Raw genomic sequence first — 27,184 nt, 5'->3', positions numbered from 1 at the left:
CAAGCCCTTCTTTCTTGGGATTCCTATCACTCTTCAAAAACACGATTAGGAATCGACACGCCAAGCGAACTTGGGTTCGTGCAACCGCAACAAGCAAAAAAATTCTTGTGATTCTTGTGGTTCTTTCCTTGAGTGATACAGAACATTGCCAAAGCTCTGATACCAATGTAAGGTGTAGCGGAATGAATGTTTGCGCTTTGCTCAAGATGAGTGCTCCGAATTGTGCTCAAGGTTCCTTTTGTTTTTATGGAAGGAAGAGCCTTCCGTTCTTAATGAGAGAATGCTATGATCACAAACAAAGTGAATGGACACTGTGCGTGCAAGTGTATGAAACTGAGAGATACAGAGAGAAGAGAGATACGACACCAGAGACGTAAAACTTTCCTCCGAAGGCCCCACTCTCGTCGGCGAGAGTGGTCTACTTATGATTGCACAAACTGGTACAAACTGTATGCATGAGACTGATGCAAGTTTAGGCTATGTCGACGATGACGACGGAGATGACGAGGCCGACACTAGGGCTGAAAACTGAAGGTCTTTATCTGCTGTCCAAAAACGCTTAAGGGTGAAATCTGCTGCAAATCCAAAACGCTGGTTTTGGGTGTTGATCTTTGTCGCTGCAAATCTGCAGGTCTTAGGCTGAAAACTGATGTTCTTTAGGGCTAGAACTACCGGTCTTTGTCTGCTGAAAATGGCGGGTCTTATCTGCTGAAAACGCTAGGCGAGAAGTGGGCGATGATGGAGACCTGGAAATGCCACTCATGGGGGTGTGTGGGCGATGATCATCATGATGAAAAAAGCCAAGGGGCTGATGTCTGTGGTGATGGATACTGCTGAAAACGCCAATGTCTGGAAGCTAGGCGATGATGTTTGACGGAGGAAACGCTAGGGCTGAGTCTTGCTTGGAGGGGAGAACCGCCAAGGTCTTGCTTGAGAAGTTGCCTGCTGAGCTTGGCTCCTGTTGCCTCTTCTGGCAATTAGTGCTAGTCTAGGTTTGCTTATATACAAACTTACTCAATTTGCCCTACCTACTTTCCAACAAAAGTCACTTAAAAATAATAAGTGAAAAATGTCAAAAATAGGGAAAATAGGCTAAATGCATTGGAAAATTCCCTTGAAGGATTCTGATGGGAATGCTTATGATCATGCTGTGTGCAACCAGAGGATATGCATCTACACTAAGCGCCTGGGCATGCACGGTCTACGAATAGACTCACAAAAGTGCCAGATCACTTCTAATCTAGACTGACTGGACTGACTGAACCCTTGTCGTGCTGTAGCTTGTCCATGGACACATAGGGTTGGATGTGTCACGTGACAGGACGGGTAGTAGCTTATGAAAGCTGAATTTTGCAAGGGCCAGAGAAGACTATGCAAGTCTATGAGAAAGAGCTCTTGGCCGTGATTCATGCGCTTTCTAGCTGGAAGCACGACCTCTTAGGTGTTGATTTTGTTGTCCAAACAGATCATATGACCTTGCGATACTTCTTACAGTCAAAGCTATCCGAAAAGCATATGCAATGGGCAAATATTCTTTCCATGTTCCATTTCTAGATTATGCATGTGGAAGGCAAGAAGAATGTTGTGGCTGATGCGTTATCAAGAAAGCCACAAATTTCAGCTATGTCAATGCTTATCATCATGAGTTAGATGACATGAAGGAACAATATGCTACTGATGAAGATTTTGTAAGGATCTTTGAACAGTTGCAAGAGGGGCAACATCACGAGCACTACCTCCTCAGAGATGGTTTTATGATGATGCATGGAAGACTTTGTGTCACTAGGCCACTGCGACATAAGGTCATGGAAGAGAGTTATGTCTCACCGTATGCAGGGCATCGTGGCATTGATGCGACAGTTAAAGCGGTAGAGACATTCTTTTATTGGCCTACCTTGAGGAGAGATGTGGATGCCTTTGTGCGAGCATGCATAATTTGCCAAAAGGTCAAGTTTGACAGGCAAAAGACACCAGGGCTGTTACAACCACTGCCGATTCCGGATAAGCCATGGGAAAGCATTGCTATGGACTTTATCTTTGATCTTCCAAGAATGCCAACAGGGAATGATGGTATATGGACCATTATCTGCAGGTTCAGCAAGCAGGCCCATTTTATCCCTGTCAGGAAGAAGATAAAATTTGATTTGATGGCACGCTTGTTCATGTACAATGTGTTTAAGTTCCATGGTATGCCACAATCGATTATCAGTGATCATGATCCTCGCATGACCAGTTTGTTCTGGAGAAGATTGTTTGAGAACATGGGCACTACGCTCAAGTTCTCGTCTTCGTTTCATCCACAAACTGATGGACAATCAGAAGAGGCTAATTCTACTGTCTTAGATCTGCTGAAATGCTATGTGTCAGACAATAAAGGCAAGTGGGAACAGTATTTGCCTATGCTTGAATATGCGTACAATAATACGGTGCATTCGTCTATTGGCAAAGCACCTTTTGAGATTGTTGAAGGCGGCAAAAAGGTTCCTCCCATTTTGCATACAAACGACAAGATCTTTGAGGCAGATTGATATGTTGAGAACATGGATGAAATGTACAAGAAAATTAAGGTTGCCTTGGAGAAGACTCAGGCAAAACAAAAAAAGGCTGCTGACCGTCACCGTCGTGAATTGCTGTTATCACCTGGTGATTGGGTTCTGTTAAGGTTCGAAAAGGCAAGGTTAAAGAAAATGAAGGGCAAGGAACGGCTGTTTCCTAAGCTCAGTATGCGTTACTATGGGCCTTTGCAAGTGCTTGACAAGATCAGCGATGTGGCTTACATGCTGAAATTACCTGATGCATGGAAGATTCATAATGCGTTTCACGTGAGTCTTCTAAGACCCTTCGTGGGTGATGTGCCAGAAGATATGCCAGATGAGGATCAGCCAGAAGTTGAGGAACTTGATGAGGTCCTGGTACCTGAGCAAGTTTTGGCACATAAGGACAGAAAAGTTGAAGGACAAGTTGCAAGACGCTATTTGGTGAAGTTCAAGAACTATCCGCCTATGGATGCAAAGTGGATGGAAGAGCATGAACTGTCAGAGTCACCAAATGTATTGCACCTTTACCTTGAAGCCTTTCGGTTCAACCTACGTATGCCCCAACCGAATGTGTGCAAGGAGGGGTAATGATAGAGCTAGCACATCAAATGTACATATGAATTCAGTGTAATAGATGGAAATGACAAAAGTATGAAGGTCTCATTAAGTCATTTGTATCTATGTGTTACGACCTTTCTTGCGGATACATGTGATAATAAAAGAGTTAATAGCACAAGATCATCAGTGGCGTGTATTTATGGTATACAATCGAGGACGTTTGCGATTTGAAGAGGGGGGTATGTCACGAGGACGTGGCAACTGTTAACTATGTCACGAGCACGTAGCAACTGCTAACTTTAGTTGTTGGTTTCTTTCCAATGGGTTTTGTTTTATTTTTGAGACCCTCTTCTTGAAGTAGCAAATGGTCGGACATTGTATGGCCAATGTGAACGATAGTTTCACCCGCTGCTGGGAAGTGGTCAGCACTGGAATTCGTATAGTAAGAGGATGTCTAGGCTCAGAGCAAGATCATATAGGTTCCCCCGTCGCACTTAGCAAGTTGGTGGATACTAGGAAGTGAACTCAATAAAGGCATAAAGTCAAGGTGGGACTACCAACAAAAAAATATCTGGAGGATACATGGTCAGATGACCACAGGGAGCCCAACGGAATCATTTCCTAAAATTTAGGGAACTGCTATTTTAGGCCGCGAAATGTGTTCGCGTCATTACCTCCCGTATGACTAGGGGAACACTTTACAACTTTGCCGCGAAGTCAACTGAGCAAACAGTCGGGAGATTTTTAGGCGGCAAACCCGAAACGGAAAAATGCTTGTAAATGCGCCAAGTGGCATATTTCTGTGCACTTGCCTCATGCATCAAGAAGTGGCGTTGAATTTATAGTTGGGAGGCTCATTTTTGAGTTTCCTGCCACAGGTTAAGAGCTATGGAGTGCTTCCTTTCCCTCTATGTACAGTGTGGTGCCAGGAGTGATGCCCTGCATGCTACACACTGCTCTCTCTCTCTCCCTTACGTGCAGTTATGTGATGCCCCACAAGAGGGTTTTTCATTTGACTGATGTACAGTTGTGTGGGTTCATGCGTGATTGCCGAGGCAAGAGCCTCTTGCACAGGTATTGGGTTAGCTAGTGGCTAATCCCCCGTAGGTACAAGTGAATTCAGAGAGGTTTCACGTGAGCTCGAGGTCTTGCTACAGATGCGACCGGCACACGAAACGGAGCCTAAAACAGGGAATTATAGCCTGCTGTGTATTTTTGCAGGTTTAGGGTTTCGGCCCTAAACAGTCCCTAATACCCCCAGGAGGTTCGGGGACGTGAGGGGACCGCCGTACAGGTGATCTGGTGCATTTTTGGGGCAGAAAACAGAGAATTCAGCATGCTGCAGATTCTCGCCAGGTTTTGCAAAGTGTCCGTATGCGTCGGGAAAGTCATCTTTTGCGTGGGGATACTTACTGTGAACATCCTAGTAAAGTTATGCTGTCGAAATCGGGCCAGAACAGGTGTTTCTTAGCCTGGATTGTGCAGGGCAGCTCGTAGGAGATCACAGGTTTTATTCCCTCTGTTAAAGAATAAAGAAATACCGAAAGGGGCGCCAATTTTGGGGCCTACAGGTTGTTGGCGTCTGCTCGGGGCATTCTAGCTTCCGAGCTGTGTGTGTATTCAAGTGTTAATCCCCGTCGCAGGTTCTCTTTGCAAAGTGCTGTGTGTGTGTGTCTAAAGTAAAGAATTTCGGGTAAAAGCCAACGCCTACCGCCCCACGGGCCGTTTCATAGAGTGGTCCTCAGGCGCCTGCCCAGCAGCATTGGGTTTCCACCGGGAGCCGATTTGGTCCTCTTGAGCAGGATGAGGTCCCTGCTCCATTCTCCACCTCAACTCACCCTCAACAGCCCCCCCTCCCCCCGAGTTCCCCCCCTCCTCTTTACCCCCCCCCCCCCCCCCCCCCCCCAAAAAAAAAAACCCCCCACCCCCCCGCCTTCTGCTCTCTCCGCCGTTCCTCCTCGCCCCCCTACCTTTGCCGATCCCCCTCGCCCCTCTTCTCCCTCCCCTCCCCCTGCTCTTGCACCTCCCCTCCCGCTCCAGTCCCACAGTCGACCCAGGGGGCAGGGCCATCCTCGGCTGCTAGGAGATCTCTTGGCAGTGCCTTTGCCACGAGTTGCTTGGCGAGAGAGGGACAGCCGGTCTTGCGACCCCCTCTCCTGGTACAGACGTCTCCCTTTGCAGCAGTCCCTCGTGATCTGACGAGCTTCGACATTCGGCGCCGATGGGACTTCTTTGCCTATGACTTTACACGCTTTCTCGGCGACTCCTCATCAAACCTTGAGGCAGCCTGGTTCAGGGTTCATGTTCTGTTCCTTGCAGCTAGGGGGATAGAGGCCTTGGACTGAGCGGTTGGCTTCTCCTCTCCCCTTTGCGGCAGGGACCAGACTGAGTGGACTCTCGACTCAGTGTTGGAGTGTACAAACACAGGCCCTAGAGTTCTCTTACCACACGGGAGACCTAGGAGTTACAGACTTGCTTCAGACTCTTTGGCCATTGGCCAAGTTTGAGGTGACCTCTCTAGATGCAGCAGGATATAGGCACATTGTGGTTCACTTCTTTGCTGATACGTAGTGCCCGCCTTGCTATGTAAACATTCATGAGGACTCCTGGATAGAGGAGGTTGCTTACGCATGGCTGGGTCTACTTGGGCTTGGGCCAGGCACTCTTTGCAGTCACGCCTATCTAGAGGACGCTCGGATGCGGATTACTCCCCATCCAAACCAGCCTCAAAGATAGCACGTTTAGCTGTTGCGGCAGCATCTGTTCTCTCTCGCTTCCCATGAGGATTGTCTCATGGAATGTGCAGGGATTAGGTGGGCCTCAGTTTTAGCGTCAGAGGGGCCGATTGCGTCAGGAGCTTCAGTGATGCCTTGTGGGAGGAGAGATTGACCTCCTTATGCTACAGGGTCTTCCTTCTCACAGTGGCAGATAGGCAGAGGAGGGGTAGCACGATGCTTCGCATCCCTGAGAGGGTCTTGCTAGACTCTACACTCAGAGAGCGTGTGGAGGCTCTTTGGACGGAGAGCTTAGACATGCAGGATTCTCCTGCTGACAGAGTGGCCTCAGGACTAGCTCAGCTTAGTCGATTGTTTCTTCAGGAGTCTTTGGCTCGCCTGGCTACAGCAAGAGAGGAGTAGCGTCTCCGACGGGGCGTTGCTTCCTTGCAGAGGATGCAGGAGCAACGTCCAGACAGAGTCCTTGGTTGGAGGAGCGGTTACAGCAGGCTCGCCAGGAGCTTGTTAGCACAGAGGAGCGGCGCCATGAGTTTGCTTTCCATCGACAGGCATCTCAATGGACGCAGGTAGGTGACAGAGTGGCTGGTGCTTTCTTTGAGGCAGTGGGACCATGGCATACGCATGCCAATGTCAGTCAGTTGAGGAGGCCCGATGGGTCAGTTGCTTCAGAGCCAGAGGACATGCGTGCAGTTGTTACTGACTTTTACCGTGAGTTACTGTCTGTAGAGCCTCAGTCAGAAGCGTCAGGATGCATGTAGAGAGTAGGTGTGGGCACAGATGCCTTGTCTTGTGACTGAGGAGATGCGTCAGAGGCTTGAGCTGCCACTTCAGCTTGAGGAGTTGCACACGGCTCTTAGTGCACTCCCCCATGGTAGTTGTCCAAGTGAGGATGGCTTGACTCCCAGTTTTTTCTTGGAGTACTGGAACTTGCTTGGCCCAGCTCTCTGTAGTGCTTTTCAGTACATCTTGCACATAGGAGAGATGCCTCACAGCATGAGTGAGGGCCTGATCTACCTCATTCCCAAGGAGGGTAGCTCCTTGAATGAGATTCGACAGTGGTGCCCCATCACCATCCTCAACTCAGCCTACAAAATTCTTGCCAAGGCTCTGAGTTTGAGGATTCAGCCACTTCTAGAGAGCCTTATACATGGGACTCAGACAGGTTTTGTCAAGGAGCGTAGTATCCTTGACAACATCATTACTTTTTGGGAGGCTTTTGCCCTAGCGCGGCGCCGTGGTGAGGATCTGGTGATTCTTCTTCTCGATTTTGAGAAGGCCTACGACAGAGTTGACTGGGACTTTCTGGAGGGCACTCTACGTAGGATGGGCTTCTCAGATGCTTGGATCAGAGGGGTGTTAGCTTTGTACAGACGGGCACACAGTCAGGTACTTTTGTCAGGAGGTGGAGGTGATCGTTTCATGCTCACTCGTTCGGTCAGACAGGGCTGCCCTCTTGCCCCCTTCCTCTTTCTGTTCTATGATGAGGCGATGAGCAGGTTTTTGGTGTCGCAGCAGGTTGGTTTACAGGGCTCAGCACTTCCTATTCGGGGAGATGAGCTACTGGACGCTGAGTTTGCAGACGACTCAGCCTTGTACTTGGATGGCCAAGAGGCCAACCTTCACAGGCTCTAGAGACCTTATGTTGTGCATCTGGCGCATTGATCAACTGGAGAAAGACAATGGCTTTCTCGGTTGGTAGTGCTCCTAGGCCCGTTTGGATGCCAAGTGAGGGTTTTAGGTGGATTCCCGCATGGACTACAGTTCAGTACTTGGGCTGTCAGGTTGGTTTGGACTTGTCTCCCGAGCAGCAGATTGCTCCCCTCCTCCCGTCTATCAGGAGGAAGTTGTTACATTGGAACTCCGCACGAGTTTCTCTGGCTGGCAGAGTTGTAGTGGCCAACCAGGTGTTGTTGGCTACTATGTGGTACATCACTTCTTGTTGGATCTTTTCGAGTTCTTGTATCAGCCAGGTTTAGAGGCTGATATGGAGCTTCCTTTGGTAAGGGCGCGACACTTTGATAGCCCAGGCCAAAGTGGCTTGGCAGGTTATCACTCTTCCTTGTTCTCAGGGAGGGCTTGGGATCATAGACCCAACACAGCAGAGCAGAGCCCTTCTTGGGAAGTTCATCGGCAGAGGACTTCTTCTAGGTGAGGAGCCCTGGAAGGAGTTCTTGCTTCAGCGGCTTCGTGCTAGGGTGCCTTAGGTTGGAGCCCCGTGGCGACCTTTGACCAGATGGATCTTCACAAAGATGCGCAGAGTTGGCTTGAGCAGGAGACTGGAGGACCGCTTCGCTGTGAATTTGCTTCGTTCTTTGGAGCATTTGCGGCGAGGCCTGGAGCAGTGTCAGCCTACTTGCACGGAGGAGCGTCTGAGACAACCCCTTGTTTGGAACCCCATGGTTAGCACTCAGAGAGGCCACTTGGTTGGTACTCGGCCTCATGCTTCCTGGGGTCCCATGGCAGCGGGTCCAACACACTCTTTAGGTGACTGGTTACAGTTTTCAGGCTTGTTAGAGGAGTTGCAGGGCTTTCATCTACAGGGCATGAGAGGGGTGTAGAGCATGTGCCAGGATATCTCTGAGGCAATACCAGCTGCGTGGCTCACACCTCGAGCCAGCAGCGTCCAGATGGATGGGAGCCTTCACGCGACTGGAGGTTCTCATCTCAGTTCGCTTGCATGAGTACAGTGGAATCCTGGGGAGTGGCTTTGGAGGGACCCCTTCTCCTCTGCAGACCACCCAAGTGGCCCTTTCTTTTAGTACATTGTTTGACTGGGACGTCACATACTGGTAGCACAGAGAGGCTCGCCGTGCTGCATCACCTCATTGGCAGGAGGAGGGTCTCACAACTGAGTTCTTGGCCGATTTTTGGGAGAGGTTGTGGGACTCTAGACAGCCGAGGCAAGTCACTTTGTGTCAGTGGCTGGTCGCACATAGAGCTACTACAGTTGGGAGCTGGCTTGTACATAGTGGTCTCTTGGCCGTATGTGCAGTTTGTGACCATCTTGTCGAGAGTCAGCGCCACTGTCTTTGGGACTGTCCTTTGGCATAGCAGGTGTGGCTTCGTGTTCTTCGGTTGATGCTTGCTCTTTCCATGGCTCGGCAGTACACTTGGGGGGCAGTTGCTTGGTCCACTCTCATGGGCCCGGCACTTCAGTTTGAGCTATTCTCCACCCGTAGTATGATAGTGATGCAGGGGGGGCGCGACCTACACTCCAGCCTGCCACAAAGCTTACTCCACAGGAGTGGTGCAGTGAGAGAGAGGAGTGCTGGGAGCTCATCAGTGGCCTCACACTCTGGTTCATCTGGCGGGCCCACTGCTTTCGCATCTTTGAGGCTCGCCCTGTACCACCAGCAGACATTGTTCGCGATCTCTGGCTAGAGCTGATCCACACCCTCAGAGGGAAGCTCGAGAGACTCCAGGGCAGCTCCGACCGCATGCGGGAGCGCAGAGAGGCTTTCCTTCGACTCTGGCGTCTTGGGACTTTTTTCACCATGGTCCAGGGTGTACTCAGATGGCACTACCGTCCACCTGTGTGGCTCTTCTCTCCTCCCATTTCTTGATTTAGCCTCATTGTACATATGGTGTTTTTTCATTGGGAGAGTCTCCCCATCATGGTTGTTGTAGCTCTCTTGAAGAGGTGGTTGTAGCCCTATAGGCAGTTTTATTAACTAATAGAAGGACCTTTTTCAGGAAAAAAAAAGGCTTTGTGGAAATACACAAAGCTACAATATATCCTCCTTCCATGGTGTCTACCCTCGTCAATAATGGCTCTGAGTGTCAAAATCTGGTCAAGAGTGGAGAAACCTCTCCTGAACCCTACCTGTTCTGCTGCCCATATGCCCTCTCTCTCTACCCATCCACTCAACTCATGCTCAAGAATTGATGCATATAGCCTAGCCAGAGTGTGAGCAACCATGATGGTTCGGTAATTCCCGGGAAGCATAGGATCTCCCAACTTGAAGATAGGCACAATAGTGGACGTACTCCAAGTCTCAGGGAAACCCTCGTACATGGCTCTATAAAACATCATAGCAAGAGGCTCTGCAAGCATATCTCGGGCATGGATAAAGTGCTCTGCTACCAGACCATCATGATCTTGTGCTCTTCCTGTCTTCATCTTGTCAATGGCTTTCCTTACCCTCTCATAAGTAAAGAAAGTACATGTTTCTGGGCATGCCTCTGGAGGGTCAGGCAAAAGTGGCTGCCCAATGTTGTATAGAGAGATGTAGCATATTTTCCCCATGTCTCTATGGAAGTGATGACTGGCGGTGGAGAGTGCTCATGAAAAAGCCTCCATGCCTCACTAGAGTCCTGACTCATAAATAGCTCATGCAAATCACGCTTTAACTGAGATAGGTAAGCCCTTCTTTCGCCGCACTAGGCGGCAAAAGATAATCCGTGATTGTCTATGTGTAGTAGTACCCATGAGCACCTCTCTCTGTAATCTGATCCTTGTCTCTCTACACTCCTCATCATACCAACTGTTCTGAGGCATGCTCCCAGATCGTCTGCGTGTAAGCTGGCTGTGGGGAAATGCCTCTGATGCTGCATCATGTAGCGTCTTTGTTAGAATCTGGGTGAGCTCATCTAGTGGCAGTCTCGGCTCCTGGTGCAAGCTACCTGTATCTCTCATCAGTGTACACCAGATCTGTCTCCCTCGTGAAGGTATACCGAGTATGTGTGGAGACCTCTCCCAATGGAGCTGTGCTGAACTGGAATGATAGAGTGAAAGACAAGATAACATGATGAACTGCTACCCCAACCGGCCTAGTTCCCACCATGAAATCCTGAAAGGAAGGAATGAGTCGTGGCAGAGTCATAACATAATCCACTGTACTAGTGCCATGCCGATGTGGAAAGCATATAAAACCACGTGCTGCAGGAATCTTTGTAGGCCATTCAAAATGGCCAATCCATGTGCAATCCCCATATCAATCAAGTATTTGCTATACTTAGTGTGCTCCTCATCTTGTGATAATCTAGACATGCCCATTTCTGTAATATCAAACTCCCGCATCAACTCCTTTGAGGTATCATAGAATACTGTCTGGTGATGGGCAGTCTTAACATTGAAATCCCCCAAGATAATAATGTCACCATCCCTGGAAAACTCCCATATATCATCATCCAAAATAGAGAAGGGGGACTGTCCTCTAGGTGATGTATATATTGACGTACTAGGAGGGAAATAGCAAATAGCGATTGCCACAGGACATGGCAATTGTTAACCATGTCACGAGGACGTGGCAAGTGCTAACTTTAGTTGTTCGTTTCTTTCCAATGATTTTTGTTTAATTTTTGAGACCCTCTTTTTGAAGTTGCAAATGGTCGGACATTGTATGGTGAGTGTGAAGGATAATTTCATCCGCAGACAGGAAGTTGGTCGAACATTGTATGGCCAATGTGAACGATAGTTTCACCTGCAGACGGGAAGTTGGTTGGCACTGAAATTCGTATAGTAAGAGGATGTCTAGGCTCTGTTCAAGATCATGTAGGTCCCCCCGTCACACTTAGCAAGTTGGTGGATACTAGGAAGTGAACTCAATAAAGGCATTGTGCTAAGGTGGGGTCACCGAGGGAAAGTACCCAACTGTTGGGCCACATTGCATTTTTGGATGCGGTCCCAATGGGATAGATGGTCAGATGACTAGTGGGAGTCCAACGGAATCATCCCCTAAAATTTAGGGAACTGCTATTTTGGACCATGAAATCTGTTTGCGTCATTACCTCCGGTTTGCGTCATTACCTCCGGAATGACAAGGGGAACATTTTAGAACTTTGCTGCAAAGTCAACTGGGCAACCAGTCGGGAGATTTTTAAGCGGGAAGCCCATAATGGGAAAATGCAGAACAAGGGGCGCTCGATTTCTAGCTGAGGGGGGCCTCATTTGCAAGCTGTCACAGGTTAAGAGCTATTGGCTACAAGCTTTCCCTCTCATGTATAGTGTGGTGCAAGAAGTCATGTCCTGCACACCTCACACTGCTCTCTCTCTCTCTCTCTCTCTCTCTCTCCCTCTCTCCCTCCTACGTGCAATAATGTGATGCCCCACAAAAGGGCTCTTCATTTGACTCATGTACAACTGTGTGGTTACATGCGTTTTTGATAAGGCAAGAGCCTCTTTGAGTAGGAACAAGAGTAGCTAACTGCTACTCCAAAAGCAGGCACTGGTGAGGGTGATAACCTCGCCATACATGTGCGTTTTCAGTGCTGGTTATGCGCCGAATTTTGACTGTTTTTCAGCCATACGGATGCCAGAATCATTGGGAACAATGCCCCACTGTAAGAGGACAGTTCAGGGACTGTTTAGGGCTGAAAACAGAGCAAAAACCAGTAAATACAGCGTGCTGAATTTACTGTTTTCGGGCAGAAATCAGAGGGTTTATGTCAGTGGAAGCGAGTTCCAGCAGGGGAATTGGTTTTGGGACTGTTATATTGCCAAAATTTTACCAGAACAGGTGGTATCTAGCTGGATACAGATAAAGAATTCCTAGGACTCTTCTTGCAATTTACCTTCTTAAAGTATAAATAAATATCGAAAGGGAAATTTTGGGGCCTACAAGTTGTCGGCGTCTCCTCAGAGCATTCTAGCTTTCGAGCCATGAGTGTGCTTAAGTGTTAGTACCCGTTGTAGGTTTCCTTGCTAAAGTGCTCTCCCTGTGTGTCTAAAGTAAAGAATTTCGAGTGAAAGCCAAAGTCTACCGCCCTATAGGCCGGTTTCATGGCTCCATTCCCGGGATAGAATCACTTTTTCCTCAAGAAGTGAGCCTGGTTTGTTTTGGGTAAAGACACACAGTACAGGAACGCGGATTACACTATGGTTGGCAAAGGGAAGGGCATTATGGAAGAGGGCTCCTGTACGAAGGACAAACAGGAAGTTCCTATGGTGTTCGAGATTGGCAAGAGCTCACGGATATGCCTCTCTGTACCTCCTGTTGATGTGAATGTTCCTCCAGTACAGGGCTTTATGAGTGGGCAACTTGAGGATGATGCGTTCAGGACTCAGTTAGTTGCCGCGGTGAATGTGTTTTCACAACTGGTGCAGAATCCAAGGTTTATGGAGTTCTTGCAAGCGCCACCAGTGCCACAACAAAATAGGCAACCTACACCGCGAACAGAGCTTGTTGAGACTCAAGCCCAAGTACTTCGTGCGTCTCAACAGGATAGGGAACACTCGTATGGTACAGAGTCAGGGGCTCCAAAATAGGTTCGTCCCGTCCTTGAACAGATGGTTAGGATGCCTATTTCCAAGGCTATGCCAGTTCACCCCGCCACCTTTAAGAGCCTGCATGTTGTCGTGAATGGACAAGGAACTGGTTACCAGGCAATGCATCCAATTTTTTCACCACGCATGGTACATCTTGGGTATTTTGGGGGTGCATCTGTGTTCCAGAGTATGGTTGGTTATCTGCCTGGAAGCCGGCTAGCCGTACATGCGAGGAATAGTGTTTGGGGGTATGCAAGGCATGATGCCAAACCCCATGTATGGTAGCATCGGCATGCAACAAGGTCTTTAGAGTAACCAGGGTCTGTTTGGGGTGCAACAGGGCCATTTTGTTATGGCTGGTTTTTCTGGACAGCAGCCAGATATGGCATCTATGATGCAAAATGTTAATGACCAAGATGCGCCGATGATTCCTACTACAATGTCCATGTTGCAGACCATTCCTTATGACAATTTGGGGGCACTGGAAAAGCCGAAAGCTTACAAAGAATGTGGTGCAGCTATAAAGTTTAGCACTTTCAGCGGCTTCGAGGATAAGGCAAAGGCTCTTCCTTTCCTGCAGTAGTTTGATACAGCTTATGCAGGAGGGAATTTTACAGAGGCCTCTAAGGTCAGGAAAGCTACCACTTTCTTGAAAGACAATGCGCTTACATGGTGGACGACATTGTTAATGCAAGGACAGGCACCCGCCACTTAGGTCTACTTCAAGCAAATGTTTGCATCTGCTTGGCTGTCAAATGAATTTGAAGCTGACGTCATAACAGATTGGCACCGGCTTACTTCGGCTACGTGCAAGAGCTTGCTGGAGTACAATCGGAGGTTTTGTAAAGCGTTACTCTCAGTGACCTCCGACATTTGGTCTTTATGAGTTTCTAGTGATGGCGTTTGGGCTAACAAATGCTCCTGCCACGTTCAACAGCATGATGGACCGGATTTTTTGCTTGCATGAACAGTTTGTTGGGATGTTCTTCGATGACATGATAGTTTATTCAAAGAATGAAGAAGAGTATAGACGTCACTTGACCATTGTGTTCAAAGAGCTGCGCAATCACAAGCTACTTGTCAATCCTAAGAAAAGTGAATTCTTTCCGGAAGAGATCCACTTTCTTAGCTAACCACATAGTCTCAAAGGATGGTGTTAGAATGGATCTCGCAAAGGTCGAAGCTATTAAGACATGGCCAGACTTGAAGACTGTGCACGATGTCAGAAGCTTCTTGGGATTGTGTTGCTACTATAGAAGGTTTATCAGGAATTTTGCAAAGATAGCATTACCTCTTCACGCTTTGCATAAGAAAGAGGTCATTTTCAGATGGATTGTCACGAGGACGTGGCAAGTGCTAACTTTAGTTGTTGGTTTCTTTCGAATGATTTTTGTTTAATTTTTGAGACCCTCTTTTTTAAGTTGCAAATGGTCGGACATTGTATGGCCAGTGTGAACGATAATTTCACCCGCAGACGGAAAGTTGGTCGGCACTGGAATTCGTATAGTAAGAGAATGTCTAGGCTCGGTTCAAGATCATGTAGGTCCCCCCTGTCGCACTTAGCAAGTTGGTGGATACTCGAAAGTGAACTCAATAAAGGCATTGTGCTAAGGTGGGGTCACCGAGGGAAAGTATCCAAAAGCTGGGCCACATTACATTTTTGGATGCGGTCCCAATGGGAATAGAGTGGGAGTCCAACGGAAGGATCCTCTAAAATTTAGGAAACTGCTATTTTGGACCATGAAATCTGTTCGCGTCATTACGTCCGGAATGACAAGGGAACATTTTAGAACTCTGTTGCAAAGTCAACTGGGCAACCAGATGGGAGTTTTTTAACACTAGTTCTGTAATTGGACACTTAAGTGTCCTGAGACACTAAAGTGTCCTGTTTTTCTACCAAGTTTTGGCAATTTATTTGTCAAGCTAGAAAGAAGTTTTTTACACCTTGCTTCTACCATAGATTGGTTATGAGGGAAAGAAAACATTGGATTTTTCTCCATATCAAAATACAATCTGTATGGAGAGAATTTTGGTAAGTTCTAAGACATAAATTTTAGTAAAATTTTAAGCTATTTTGCCAAAAAAATCATAAAATTACTATATCTTTTTCTAGAGATGGCCTTTTTTATGTTTATAAAAGCCAATTGTTAGCACTTAGTTTACAAAACAACGGAATGCACTTCAAAGATAAGATTCAAAGTCACATGCAAGCTATAGACATTATTTCATACTTGAGCATGTGCCGAATAAGAGCATAATTTTGGTCTTCCAAAGGTCCCCTCATGAAATTGGTACTATTCTAGTGTAATTTGATAACTACAAATGACTTTATATGTTTAAACCAAGAAACCTCGTATTTTTTGGGCTCCCTAACTCAATTAAATCTCGTTGCTTGAACTCTATCTTGAATTCTTTATCGTGCAAAAACTCTTGAAAATCTTGAGTTCTCCATAATAACATTGAAACCAAGGTTTTAAGCACAATTGTTTATGTACCATGTACTTTGATACATTTAGTTGATCTACATGAAAAGTTTGATATTATTTGAGGTTTTGAATGTTTATGTCTCAAGAATGAAAATATGAAAGTTTTCTCTTATGCAGTTTTGAATATTTAAAACGATCTAATAGTTCTTGCATACCAAAGCCCTTCTACTTGCCACCTTGAGTGCTCAATGGAAGGGGCAAGCAATGTATCACTTTCTAAAACTCACAAATACATCAAAAACATAATTTTTCTTTGCATACAACGATATGCTTGAAATGACCATATCAAACACATGGAACTTTCCATTATTTTATATACTCCAAAATCAATTTTTTTGCGCATGAAACTTTCAATTATCTATAGCAAAATTGTGGAAGAGTCACCTAAAATTTTCTACAAGGTCGCTTCATTTTTTCTTGAGCTTATAAAAGCGATTTCCTCAAAGCGTCAATCGCAGTCTTGCGAGGGTCAACTTGATGAGTATTGTTCTTGATCATGATAGATTCTAAAATGCAAGGTTATATTTTTAAAAGACCCTCTAGATAACATATTTAAGCATATGAAGAGGGTTTTCTTAAATAAATTGTATAATGCAAGTAGCATTTTATTTAAATTTGCTAAAAAAGGACACTTAAAAGTGTCCTGTTTTGGTACCAAACTAGTGTTAAGCGGGAAGCCCAAAACGAGAAAATGCTTGTAAATGTGCCAAGTGGCACCTTCTGGTGCCCTTTCCTCATGGAGAACAAGGGGCGCTCGATTTCTAGCTGAGAGGGGCCTCATTTGCAAGCTGTCACAGGTTAAGAGCTATTGACTGCAATGTGATGCCCCACAAGAGGGCTCTTCATTTGACTTATGTACAGCTGTGCGGTTACATGCTTTTTTTTTGAGGCAAGAGCCTCTCTGAGCAGGAACAGGAGTAGCTAACTGCTACTCCAAAAGAAGGCACCGGTGAGGGTGATAACCTCACCGTAGAGGTGCGTTTTCAGTGCTGGTTATGCGCTGAATTTTGACTGTTTTTCAGCCATACGGATGCCAGAATCATTGGGAGCAGTGCCCCACTGCTAGAGGACAGTGCAGGGACTGTTTAGGACTGAAAACAAGGCAAAAACCAGTAAATACAGCGTGCTGAATTTACTGTTTTTGGGCAGAAATCAGAGGGTTTATGTCAGTGGAAGTGAGTTCCAACAGGGGAATTGGTTTTGGGCAAGTTTTGGGGTTGTTATCTTTCCGAAATTTTGCCAGAACAAGTATAAAGAAATACCGAAAGGGGCGCCAATTTTGGGGCCTACAGGTTGTCGGCGTTTGCTCGGAGCATTCTAGCTTCCGAGCTGTGTGTGGGCTTAAGTGTTAATTCCCATCGCAGGTTTCCTTTCTAAATTGCTCTCCCTGTGTGTCTAAAGTAAAAAATTTCGGGTGAAAGACAAAGTCTACTGCCTTACGGGCCGGTTTCAGCGATGTAGAGGTATGTGCTTGTCTTTGCCTTCAGTCTCACCCCATATACCTAGCATGCTCATCCCTCCGAGCTATATGTATCAAAGGTTGTAACTCCTCCGTGAATAAGACTGCCACTCCTCCTCAACCTCGTCCTTTGTGCTCTGATCAATTCTCCTGTGCGCAAGCTCTCTCCGATCTGTATCCGCTTATATGTGGCATGGACTGCCCTGGGGCATGATGCGTCTTAGAGTAGAAAATGATGTCCCTCCCTGTGAAACTATCCTCAAAGGCCCCTACATCAAGGCGCAAAGAATTATAACAATTCCATGTAGCCACTCTTAAGTGTGGTCCCATAGGTCTCGTGCCGTCATGCGGGGCGCTTCTCCAGAATAACCACTCGCCTATCCCTGTAGAAGGCCACTTTTTCCTTTTCTCGAGTTGTTATTATCTCGGGCATAACTTCTTTCATATGAGCAAGTTGTGAGAGTGTGAGGTCATCACCAAGAAATATGCCTGTTTTCTTTAGTGTAGGACGCTTCTTAAAGAAGTCCTTCTTTGCCTCCATGTATGGGAAACACATGATTAGAGCTTTCTCCTTTGAAGTCTCCCCATTTCCTTGCGACTTCTTTTCTACCCTCCATATGAGTAACCTCATTACCCATCATGCGGAGAAGTCCTTTGACTTCCCCTCCCACATCATCTCTGTCTTTTAGACCGGTTACTCGTATATGCAAAGCTCTAGTCTTCTACGCTGCTCTTCTTCTAAAGTCATGTTGATGATTGTAGGAGTTGGGATAGATGTGGTTTCTTTCTCTTTCCCTTTCTTAGTGACTTCTATCCATTTCTCGGCCTCATCCGCCTTCTTCTGTGTCTTTGTGATCACATCCACCCACGAAGGCGTCTTTGCCACATTTTGTTTCTCTTCCTCTTTGATCATCCGTACCTGTTCCTTGATGACCTTGTTGTCCTCTTATCACTGAGGGCTGGAATTCACCTTCCTCTAGTCCACTGCTTGCTCTATCAGCAAGCTCTCGCTTGAGGACTGAGACCTCTTCTTTGAGTGCTTGTGAATCTGCCTTAAGTGCTTGTTGCTCTGCGTGCAGGTCCTCGTTCTCCTTCTTCCATTGCACGCCTTCGTTGAGGAACATTTGAAGAAGGTTGGGCTTCTCCTTCACCATCCTCCCATCTCTGCTTTCCATTCCTCCATCTCGGTTTCCTTTTGTGTTATCCGCTTGTTTGTACGCATGAAGGTTGCCTTCGTACGGGACTTGCAGACTGGTGAAGCGCTCATGACCTCCATCATAAGTCCCTGTAGAAGTCAGAAGAGGCCGACGATGCCCTCAAGAAAACCTTCTCATATGCCTTAGCGTTAAAAATTAATGCTCTTTGGCCTTGCTTGCAGTAGCGTTATCTTTCGGAGTTTTCCAGCGTTGAAGACTTTCTTCTGTTTTGTGCTTCAAGCTTCTTTCCTGCATAGTCCTCAATGTAACTCTGAATCTGCAGTCCGCAGGTTAGCAGGGCAGTGCGCAGTTAGGGCTCAAGGCAGCGTGCAAGTGGCATGGAGTTCAGGGCAGCGCGCACAGGTGGCAGGTGGAGTTTGGAGCAGCGTTCACACAGTGCGCTCACATAGGCAAGGCTCAAGGCAGCGCATAGTTGTAGCAGCATCAGCGCGCACACACACACACACACACACACACACACACACACACACACACACACACACACACACAGAGAGAGAGAGAGAGAGAGAGAGAGAGAGAGAGAGAGAGAGAGAGAGAGAGAAAAATGAAATGATATATTAACGTCTACAAGAGGCCAAAATGACCTATGAGACCAACTGATTACAATGATGAGTCTAGTACCAAGTCTGGGTACAAACAAGAAAACTACAAACAAAGAACTGATAGGAGTGCTACCGACTCCTATGGGTGGCTGGTAGGCTGAGCAATGGTATCATGCCATAAAGGTACAAAGTGGGGATAAGTGTCACTATGATACAATATAGCAGTAGCATGAAGCCTATCCCGATCGACATTCTGGGTGTCGTGCTAGAATCCTGTGGATCCTCTGCCGCAATCTCCGCCGGTGCTGCGTGGCTCCCCTCCTCAGACGCGGTCGTCTCGATCTCCCTAACTCTATAGCTCGATCAATGAGAGTACCGCTGATGTGTGTATGGGTGGGAACCGAGCTCTCTGGTGGTGGTGTCCCCTCTGACTCTGTGGTACTCAGACTGAAGAAATCCGAGATGCGTCTCTGGGACTGTCTCTGTCTTTGCCCATTCAATAGAGCGTCTCTATGTCTCTGAATCTCAAGTAGGAATAATCCGAGACATCTTTGATCCTGATATCTCATGACTCTGTCTAACGAGTCAAAACCATCTCTGAATAGACAATGAAAGCGTCCCCGTATCTCATAGTAGACTGTGCAGCGACATATGTAGTGAAACTCTGTCTCTGGCTCTGCATGGCATAACTGACATATCCTACTGTCTGCTGGTATGTCTCTGAATCTACCTGTCTCAATCCCAAGCTGGTGTGAAGATGTGCGAATCTGGCCAATAGCACATCGTAACCTATGAGATAGATGTGTGTCCATGTAACTGGGCCGTGTGACAAATCCGTCTGTCGTGAGTTGAAGAAGATGTTCTCTATAGAAAACCCTCTTCGTACCCAACTCCCGTGATGGTTCTATCCATGTCCTCTTGCTATCAAGCTGGATAAGATCCTGCCGAATGAGTCTAGTAGTCTCCATCCGTGTAAGAGCCAAGGATGGTGCATCAAGAGAATACTGGAAAGGGGGCAGCCTGTCCATGCTGAAACCATGCCTCTGAAACCATGAGTTCATCTGTTCATACCAACATGATGTATCTCCCTGTAATGCTAGCTGTCTGGATGACTCGAGAGCAAGCCTGGCATACCTGTCCCTAGTGGTGTCCCATAAGCTGTGTACAAATGATACTGATCTGGTGAGTGCCTCAACCTCCATAGGTGGGGCAGCCAGCTCCGCTCGTATGATGTCATGTGGGACTGAGGCCTTGGCTCTAATCAGCCTAGAAATCATAGATATCAGGGGTCTCTCCATATTAGTCCATCCAGCACTGTCAATAGACGGTCCCCAAACCTGAACCGCGTAGTGCATAACTGAAGCGACCAAAGTATCGAAAAGCCAGAGCTTTGTTCGAGGTCCCTGGAACTGAACTTGCGAGCAAATCCTCTCTAAACCACCTAGGGCTGCATAGGCACGAGTCAATCTAGTGTCTGCTGCTACTTTCAGTGTGAACCTCGGTCCACTAAAGACCACCCCAAGATATGTGTATGCATCAGTGTACTCCATACTGTCCTGTCCATATGTGAAAGTAGGTGCTGATCTCCTAACCCACTGTGGCGTGGTATTAAATACCATGACCTTGGTTTTACCAAGGTTGGCAGACAATCCACTATCCTCTGCAAAACTATGCAATGCGTCCAAATGTCTCTGCATACCCTCTGGCGATTCTGATATCAACACGATATCGTCAGCATACAATAAAAGAGGGATCCATGTCCCTGCAAGCTGAGCACCTCTATCACCTCCTCTGTCAATATAATCAGAGACCCCATCAACATACATACCAAATAAAGTAGAGGACAGTGGGCATCCCTGTTTCACTCCGATGGTGGAGTGAACTATGTCGGATATCCCCTCTGATGTGCGTACATGACCCATCACTGAACTGTACAATGCCATGATCCCCCACATCAGCTCTGTGGGTACCCCCAATTCCATAAGCCGGTGCATCAATCTGGCCCTCGGCACTATGTCAAAGGCCGAGAGAGAGAGAGAGAGAGAGAGAGAGAGAGAGAGAGAGAGAGAGAGAGAGAGAGAGAGAGAGAGAGAGAGAGAGAGAGAGAGAGAGAGAGAGAGAGAGAGCTTTATTTACGTCTTCTAAAGGCCGAATTTGGCCTATGAGACAAATCAATGTACATCTAGTGGTAGTCCGGGTGTCCGGAAAAGAAAATACTGAAAATAAAATGCTGAAATGAAAGCTAATCTGGAACCGGGATGTGCAGTGCACACACACACAGAGAGAGAGAGAGAGAGAGAGAGAGAGAGAGAGAGAGAGAGAGAGAGAGAGAGAGAGAGAGAGAGAGAGATGAAATGAAATGTAATATTAATGTCTTCAAAAGGCCAAAATGACCTATGAGACCAAAAGGTTACATGTGGTGAATCTAATACCAGGTCTGGGTACAAAAAGTACAAAGAACTGAAAAGAAAATAGTGGGTAGGGGTGGGGTGAATTCTGATACAAGGGGAATACAAAGGGTGAGCTGATACAATGGAGCTCTTTGACAGTTGAGGCATCATATACATATACATCAGTATCCAAAAGGCTATATAGATTCAATGTCCTCCAAGGTAGGCACTCTGTCAGGATGGCTCCTATGTCGCACCAGTATGGTATGGATCCTCTGTCGCAGTCTGCGTCGATGTCGAGAGGGCCCCCTCATCCGTGTGCGACGGGACCTCCCCAACTCTATCGCCCGATCAAGCAGTATGCCTTTGGTGCCTCTGGTGTTGTTATGCCGTTGGGGCTGCTCAGACTCCTCTGTCTGTGACGGAAAGAAATCTGTAATCTTCCGCTGTTGCTGGATCTCTGTCATTGTGCCCCTCTTCAAGAGGTCCTCTCTGTGTTTGTGAATCTCCAGTAAGTATAATCCGAGGCATCTTTGATCCTGGTATCTCATGACTCTAGAAAGTGGCCCAAAACCCTCTCTAAATAGACAGTGAAGGCGGCCTCGTACCTCATAGTATACTGGGCAGTGACATATGTATTGTAGCTTTGTCTCTGGATCTATCTGGCACACGTGACAAATCCTGGACTTAGCGGGTACTCCTCTAAATTTGCCTGTGTCGATCTCTAGCTGATGTGAGGATGTGCGTATCTGACCAATAGCACATCGTATTCCGTGGGATAGATGAGTGTCCATGTATTGGTCTGATCACAAAACCATCCTCCGTGAGTTGGAGAAGATGCTCTGTATAGAAAGTAATCTTCGTAGCTCATGTGTAGGTTGTATCCATGTCCTCTTCGTATCCAAGCCGAATCAAGTCCTGTCTGATGAGCCTGGTAATCTCTGCCCTAGTGAGGGAGATGGAGGGTGCATCCAGAGAGTATTGAAATGGGGGTAGCCGATCCATACTAAAGCCATGTAACTGAAATCAAGATTCCATCTTTGCATACCAACATGATCTATCTCCCTGCAATGCCAGCTATCGCGAAGACTCTAGTGCTGATCGAGCATATCTATCTGTAGGGAGAGCCCAAGTGCTATGCATAAATGAAACTGATTGAGTGAGTGCCTCCACTACCAATGGAGGAGTAGCGAGCTCCGCGCTAATAATGTCATGTGGTACTGAGGCCTTGGCCCTAATCATCCTAGAAATCATAGACACCAAGGGCTTATCCATACATTTCTATCCATTAGTACTACCAGCTCTGCTATGATCAATTGAGGGGCCCCATATTTCCACTCCGTACAGCATAGGCGAAGTGACCAAAGTGTCAAAGGGCCAAAGCTTTGTCCGAGGTTCCTGGAACTGAACCTGCGAACATATCCTCTCAAGTGCCCCCAATGCTGCATAGGCTCTGGTCAATCGCGTATCTGCTGCACACCTCAGGGAAAGTATTGGACCACTGAAAACCGCCTCAAGATAAGTGTATGTATCTACATACTCCACAGTCTCTCTACCAGACGTAAAAGTGGGGGCGGACCTCCTTACCCACTGCGCCGTGGTGTTAAACACCATTACCTTGGTCTTACCAAGGTTCACAGACAATCCACTGTCCCGTGCAAATACATGCAATGCATCCAAATGACGCTGCAACCCCTCTAAAGATCTGAGATCAGCACAATATCATCAGCATATAATAACAACGGAATCCATGTCCTTGCAAGCTGAGCACCTCTATCATCCTCTACCTGTACATAATCTGAAAACTCATCTACATATATCCCAAAGAGAGTCGGAGATAGGGGACAACCCTGCTTCACCCCAATAGTGGAGTGAACCATGTCGGACATGCCCCGAGTATTGCGTACTGTCCTACCACTGTTCTGTATAAAGCTAAGATCCCCCAGATCAGCTCTGTGGGCACCCCCATGTCTTGCAATCTGCGTATGAGTATGGCTCGTGGCATTGTATCAAAGGCTTTGCGGAAATCCACAAAGCTACAATGTATCCTCCTGCCATGGTGTCTACCCTCCTCAATAATGGCTCAGAGTGTCAAAATCTAGTCAAGAGTGGAGAAACCTCTCCTGAACCCTGCCTGTTCTACTGCCCGTATGCCCTCTCTCTCTGCCCCGGGGCCTCATGCGTCTCAGAGTGGAAAATGATGTCTCTCCCTGTGAAACTATCCTCAAAGGCCTCTACATCAAGGCGCAAAGATCCATTACAATTCCATGTAGCCACTCTGAGTGCGGTCCCACAGGTCTCGCACCGTCATGCGGGACGCTTCTCCAGAATAACCACTCGTTCATCCCTGTAGAGGGCCACTTTCCCCTTCTCTCGACTTGTCATTATCTTGGGCATAACTTCTCTCATATGAACAAGCTATGTGAGTGTGAGGTCATCTCCAAGAAATTTGCCCGTTTTCTTTAGTGTAGGACGCTTCTTCAAGAAGTCCTTCTTTGCCTCCATGGATGGGAAGCGCATGATTAGAGCTCTTTCCTTCGAAGTCTCCCCATTTCCTTGTGTCTTCTTCCCTACCTTCCATACCTTTGTATGAGTAACCTCACTACCCATCATGTGGAGAAGTTCTTTGACTTCCCCTTCCACATTATCTTGGTCTTTTAGACCGGTTATTCGTAAGTGCAGAGCTCTAGTCTTCCTTCGCTGCTCTTCTTCTAAAATCATGTTGATGATTGTAGGAGTGGGGATATATGTGGTTTCTTTCCCTTTCCCTTTCCCTTTCTTAGCGACTTCTATCCATTTCTTGGCCTCATCCACCTTCTTCTGTGTCTTTGTGATTACATTCACCTACGAAGACGTCTTTGCTCCATTCCGTTTCTCTTGCTCTTTGATCATCCGTACCTGTTCCTTGATGACCTTGATATCCTTGATCAACGAGGGTTGGAATTCACCTTCCTCTAGTCTGTTGCTTGCTCTATGAACAAGCTCTCGCTTGAGGGCTGAGACCTCTTCTGTGAGTGCTTGTGAAACCCGCCTTAAGTGCTTGTATCTCTACGTGCAGGTCCTCTTTCTCCTCCTTCCATTGCGTGCCTTCATTGAGGAACATTTGAAGAAGGTTTGCCTTCTCCTTCCACCATCCTTCCATCTCTGCTTTCCACTCCATCTCCCTTTCCACTTGTTTTATCCGCTTGTTTGTAAGCATGAAGGTTGCCTTCGTACGGGACTTGCAGACTGGTGAAGCGCTCATGACCTCCATCCTAATGGCCCCTGTTTCCTATTCCTGCAAGGCCTAAATCTGCACGAGTCTCCCTTCCTTTGCTTTTACCGTGAGGGCGTGCTGCACAGTCATTGGTCTGCTGCTGGTCGACGCACCCTATTTGAAGCGTACACGAGCAGTAGGGGCTTTAGCGTAGCAACCAGTTACCACTTGCGCAAAACGCGAGTACAGGGCAGGAGAAGTTCATGCCATCAGGTTGAGAGAGAGAGAGCGAGGGGTGGGCAGAAAGGCCGAGGGTAGATCATAGACTCATAACTACCATCACCATCAAGAGCCCTATCTTCCTACGTTGTATAGGAGAGAGCAATGGGCCGCAAACCCTAGCTCTTGTGTGCATCCGTGAGCTGCACCACTGCTCTACCCTGCGCGAGCTCGCAACCTGCAGCTCTGCCCTCCTGCTGATGCGCGTGCTGTTGTAGAGATGCAGCCCTGCGTGGCCTGCTTTTCCTGCGTTTCTACAACCTGCCTGCATGACCTGCTACCCCTGCGCACTCAGTAGAGCCCTGCACGACCTTTCCCCCCTGCGCGCTCAACAGAGCCCTGCACTGCTGGACCTGCTGAGAGAGAGACCTGTTGGGCCTGCTCGCTGCCTGCACGGCCTGTTTTCTGCTTGCTCACGACCTGCTGAAACCTGCTCGCGTCCTTCTGTGCCTGTGGAACCCTAATCGCGACCTGCTGAACCTGCGTGGCTACCTCAGTGACCTGCGAAACCCTTTTCGAAATCATGATAATCTGCTTCAAGCACCATCGTGATTGTGCACACCAAGAGAGGGTTAATTTCTCATTATTTGTTGGCCTTTTAAATATGCCTTTAAGTTACAAGATTTCTCTTTGAAACTCTCTCACTACTGCTTGCTTCAGTTCTTTCATGATTGCTTTCATCATACGAGTGTGAACTTGATTAGCCTGTTAATAGACATGACAGCGTGTACATCAATGGAATGAACTGATGCTACATTTGCAGGGCTTTTGGCCGTTGCCAATAGACTTGGTTAAGATAGAAAACTTAAATACCTTCTAAGTCGTACCACCTGTGCAGGTGTATGTGTGTATCATCAGGACCCACATTGTCTTTATCGGAAGGACCCACTCTAATAAATTGTGAATTTTGACTTGCAGTTATCATGTATTGATTGTGGAGTCATTTTCAACCAGCAAAGCGTCCAAGGGCATACCCAGTGTCTTTCAGAAGCTGTATGTACAGTCTAAACCATTGTCATCTTCCTTCTTCTTTTTCTCCTGCTTGTGTGTGTGTATGCGCACATGCGCCCATATTGATACTATATCCTACACCCATAGTAATTGATGACATCAGTGGGGATGTTGCAGCATTAGTTGATACTATGCATGATGGAGCTAGTGGTCATACAGCCTTGTCGATGACTACATTGAGCGTACAGCTTGTACTGTTTTTTCCAAAAAATCTGGGCACAAATTGGTATTTGTTTTTGAATGTAAACGTTACAATTTTGTTACAGGCGTGTGGGTATGGGAGTGAAAAAATTATAATTAACTGGTTTGGCTGAACCTTACTCCATGCTAAATCTTTTTGTACAAAAACCACCCTCAGGATATGTCTGCCATTAAAGCATTGCATATCCATATCAGACTCATCAACCGAACTTGAAAGGACTTCGAGACAATAAAAGGCTTTTAAAACTGAGAAATCAGAAGTCAGTTTATGTGGTGCTTTCAACCACTGAAAAGGGTGAGATTCATGACATCATACACAACGAAACCATTTAGTTCAAAACAAGAAAAGTGTCACAAAGTGGGAGCGAAAGACGATAGGATTCAGTTGAATGAATAAATGACTGCATCAGCCTGCTGTTCCACATGCAAAACAATGGCTGAAGAGCCCAATGAAGAAAATCCTCTGAAAAGTATTCCCTGCATGACTGACGGGTAGATGGGTGATGTGAGGACTCGAAGGATAACTCAGAGTGGGAGTGTGGGTCACCTCGTACGGTGCCTCACGACTCCTTCCAAATTCTAAGAAATGAGGCATTTTCTCTCAGATAATCTCAGATACTCTTATTCTGCAAGTGCCTCACCCAAGCAAAGAGATTTCCATGTCCAAAAATCTCCATGCAAGAGCCTCTTTTGCCTGATTGATGTCTCAACTGAAGCCTAAAGGAGCCTCTCCCTAAAGAGGAGCTCAGACTCAATCCTGAGGATAAAGCTCCTACAAAAGGATGCCTTGAAGTAGTCTTTATTTACCTGCTGGAGAATTTGTAGCCAACGACTTGCACATCAAGCAACAAACCTCGAATTGTGTATGCTGCAAATCTGATGCCAAGGGTCAAGGGAATGCATATGCGTAGGTAGAGCTGGCCTCCAAGGTCTGAACAAAGTTCTAAACCTGCAGCCTGCACGAATGCCTATCACTTGAATGCCTAGGCAATGTAAGGCCAGAGGTGGAATGAAGCGGTGGCCGGTAACTAGCAGCGGTTGAGCAATTGAGTAATGTTGTAAGAGTGGGGAACAGGCAAGAAAGGAGAGCGTAATGCGGTGGCAGCAGTCATTGAACGCACTTTGCGGGCTGTGTGTGTCACCTGCACATCTAACCCTATGTGTACGTGGACAAGCTACAACATGACAAGGGTTGAGTTCAGTCAAGTCAGTCTAGAATAGGAAGTGATCTGGCACTTTTGTGAGTCTATTTGCAGACCGTGCATGTCCAGACACTTAGAGTAGATGCATATCCTCTGGTTGCACATAGCATGACCATCAGATTTCCGTCAGAACCCATCAGGAGCATTTTTACAGTGCATAGACC

At 47.0% G+C, this 27,184-nt stretch overlaps 1 protein-coding gene across 3 annotated transcripts in view; it reads left to right on the top strand.

Moving 5' to 3' along the window:
- The window catches only part of LOC147441834 (zinc ion binding protein), a 151,381-nt gene that overhangs the window by 29,977 nt on the left and 94,220 nt on the right, over window positions 1-27,184 (top strand). For all 3 annotated transcript variants that reach the window (XR_015190156.1, XM_086528234.1, XM_086528232.1), the window contains exon 3: window positions 25,525-25,599. Coding sequence is in view for 2 of the 3 variants with exons in the window: in XM_086528234.1 (XP_086384360.1) it covers window positions 25,525-25,599 (75 nt within the window). In the remaining variant the exon portion in view is untranslated. The remainder of the gene's footprint in view (window positions 1-25,524; window positions 25,600-27,184) is intronic.

This window comes from Adiantum capillus-veneris, chromosome 14 (genome assembly GCF_014529385.1).
Source record: "Adiantum capillus-veneris isolate H3 chromosome 14, ASM1452938v2, whole genome shotgun sequence".
Classification (NCBI taxonomy): Eukaryota; Viridiplantae; Streptophyta; class Polypodiopsida; order Polypodiales; family Pteridaceae; genus Adiantum; species Adiantum capillus-veneris.
The sequence above is the reverse complement of the archived record's forward strand: the minus strand, read 5'-3'. Positions and strand labels throughout refer to the sequence as shown.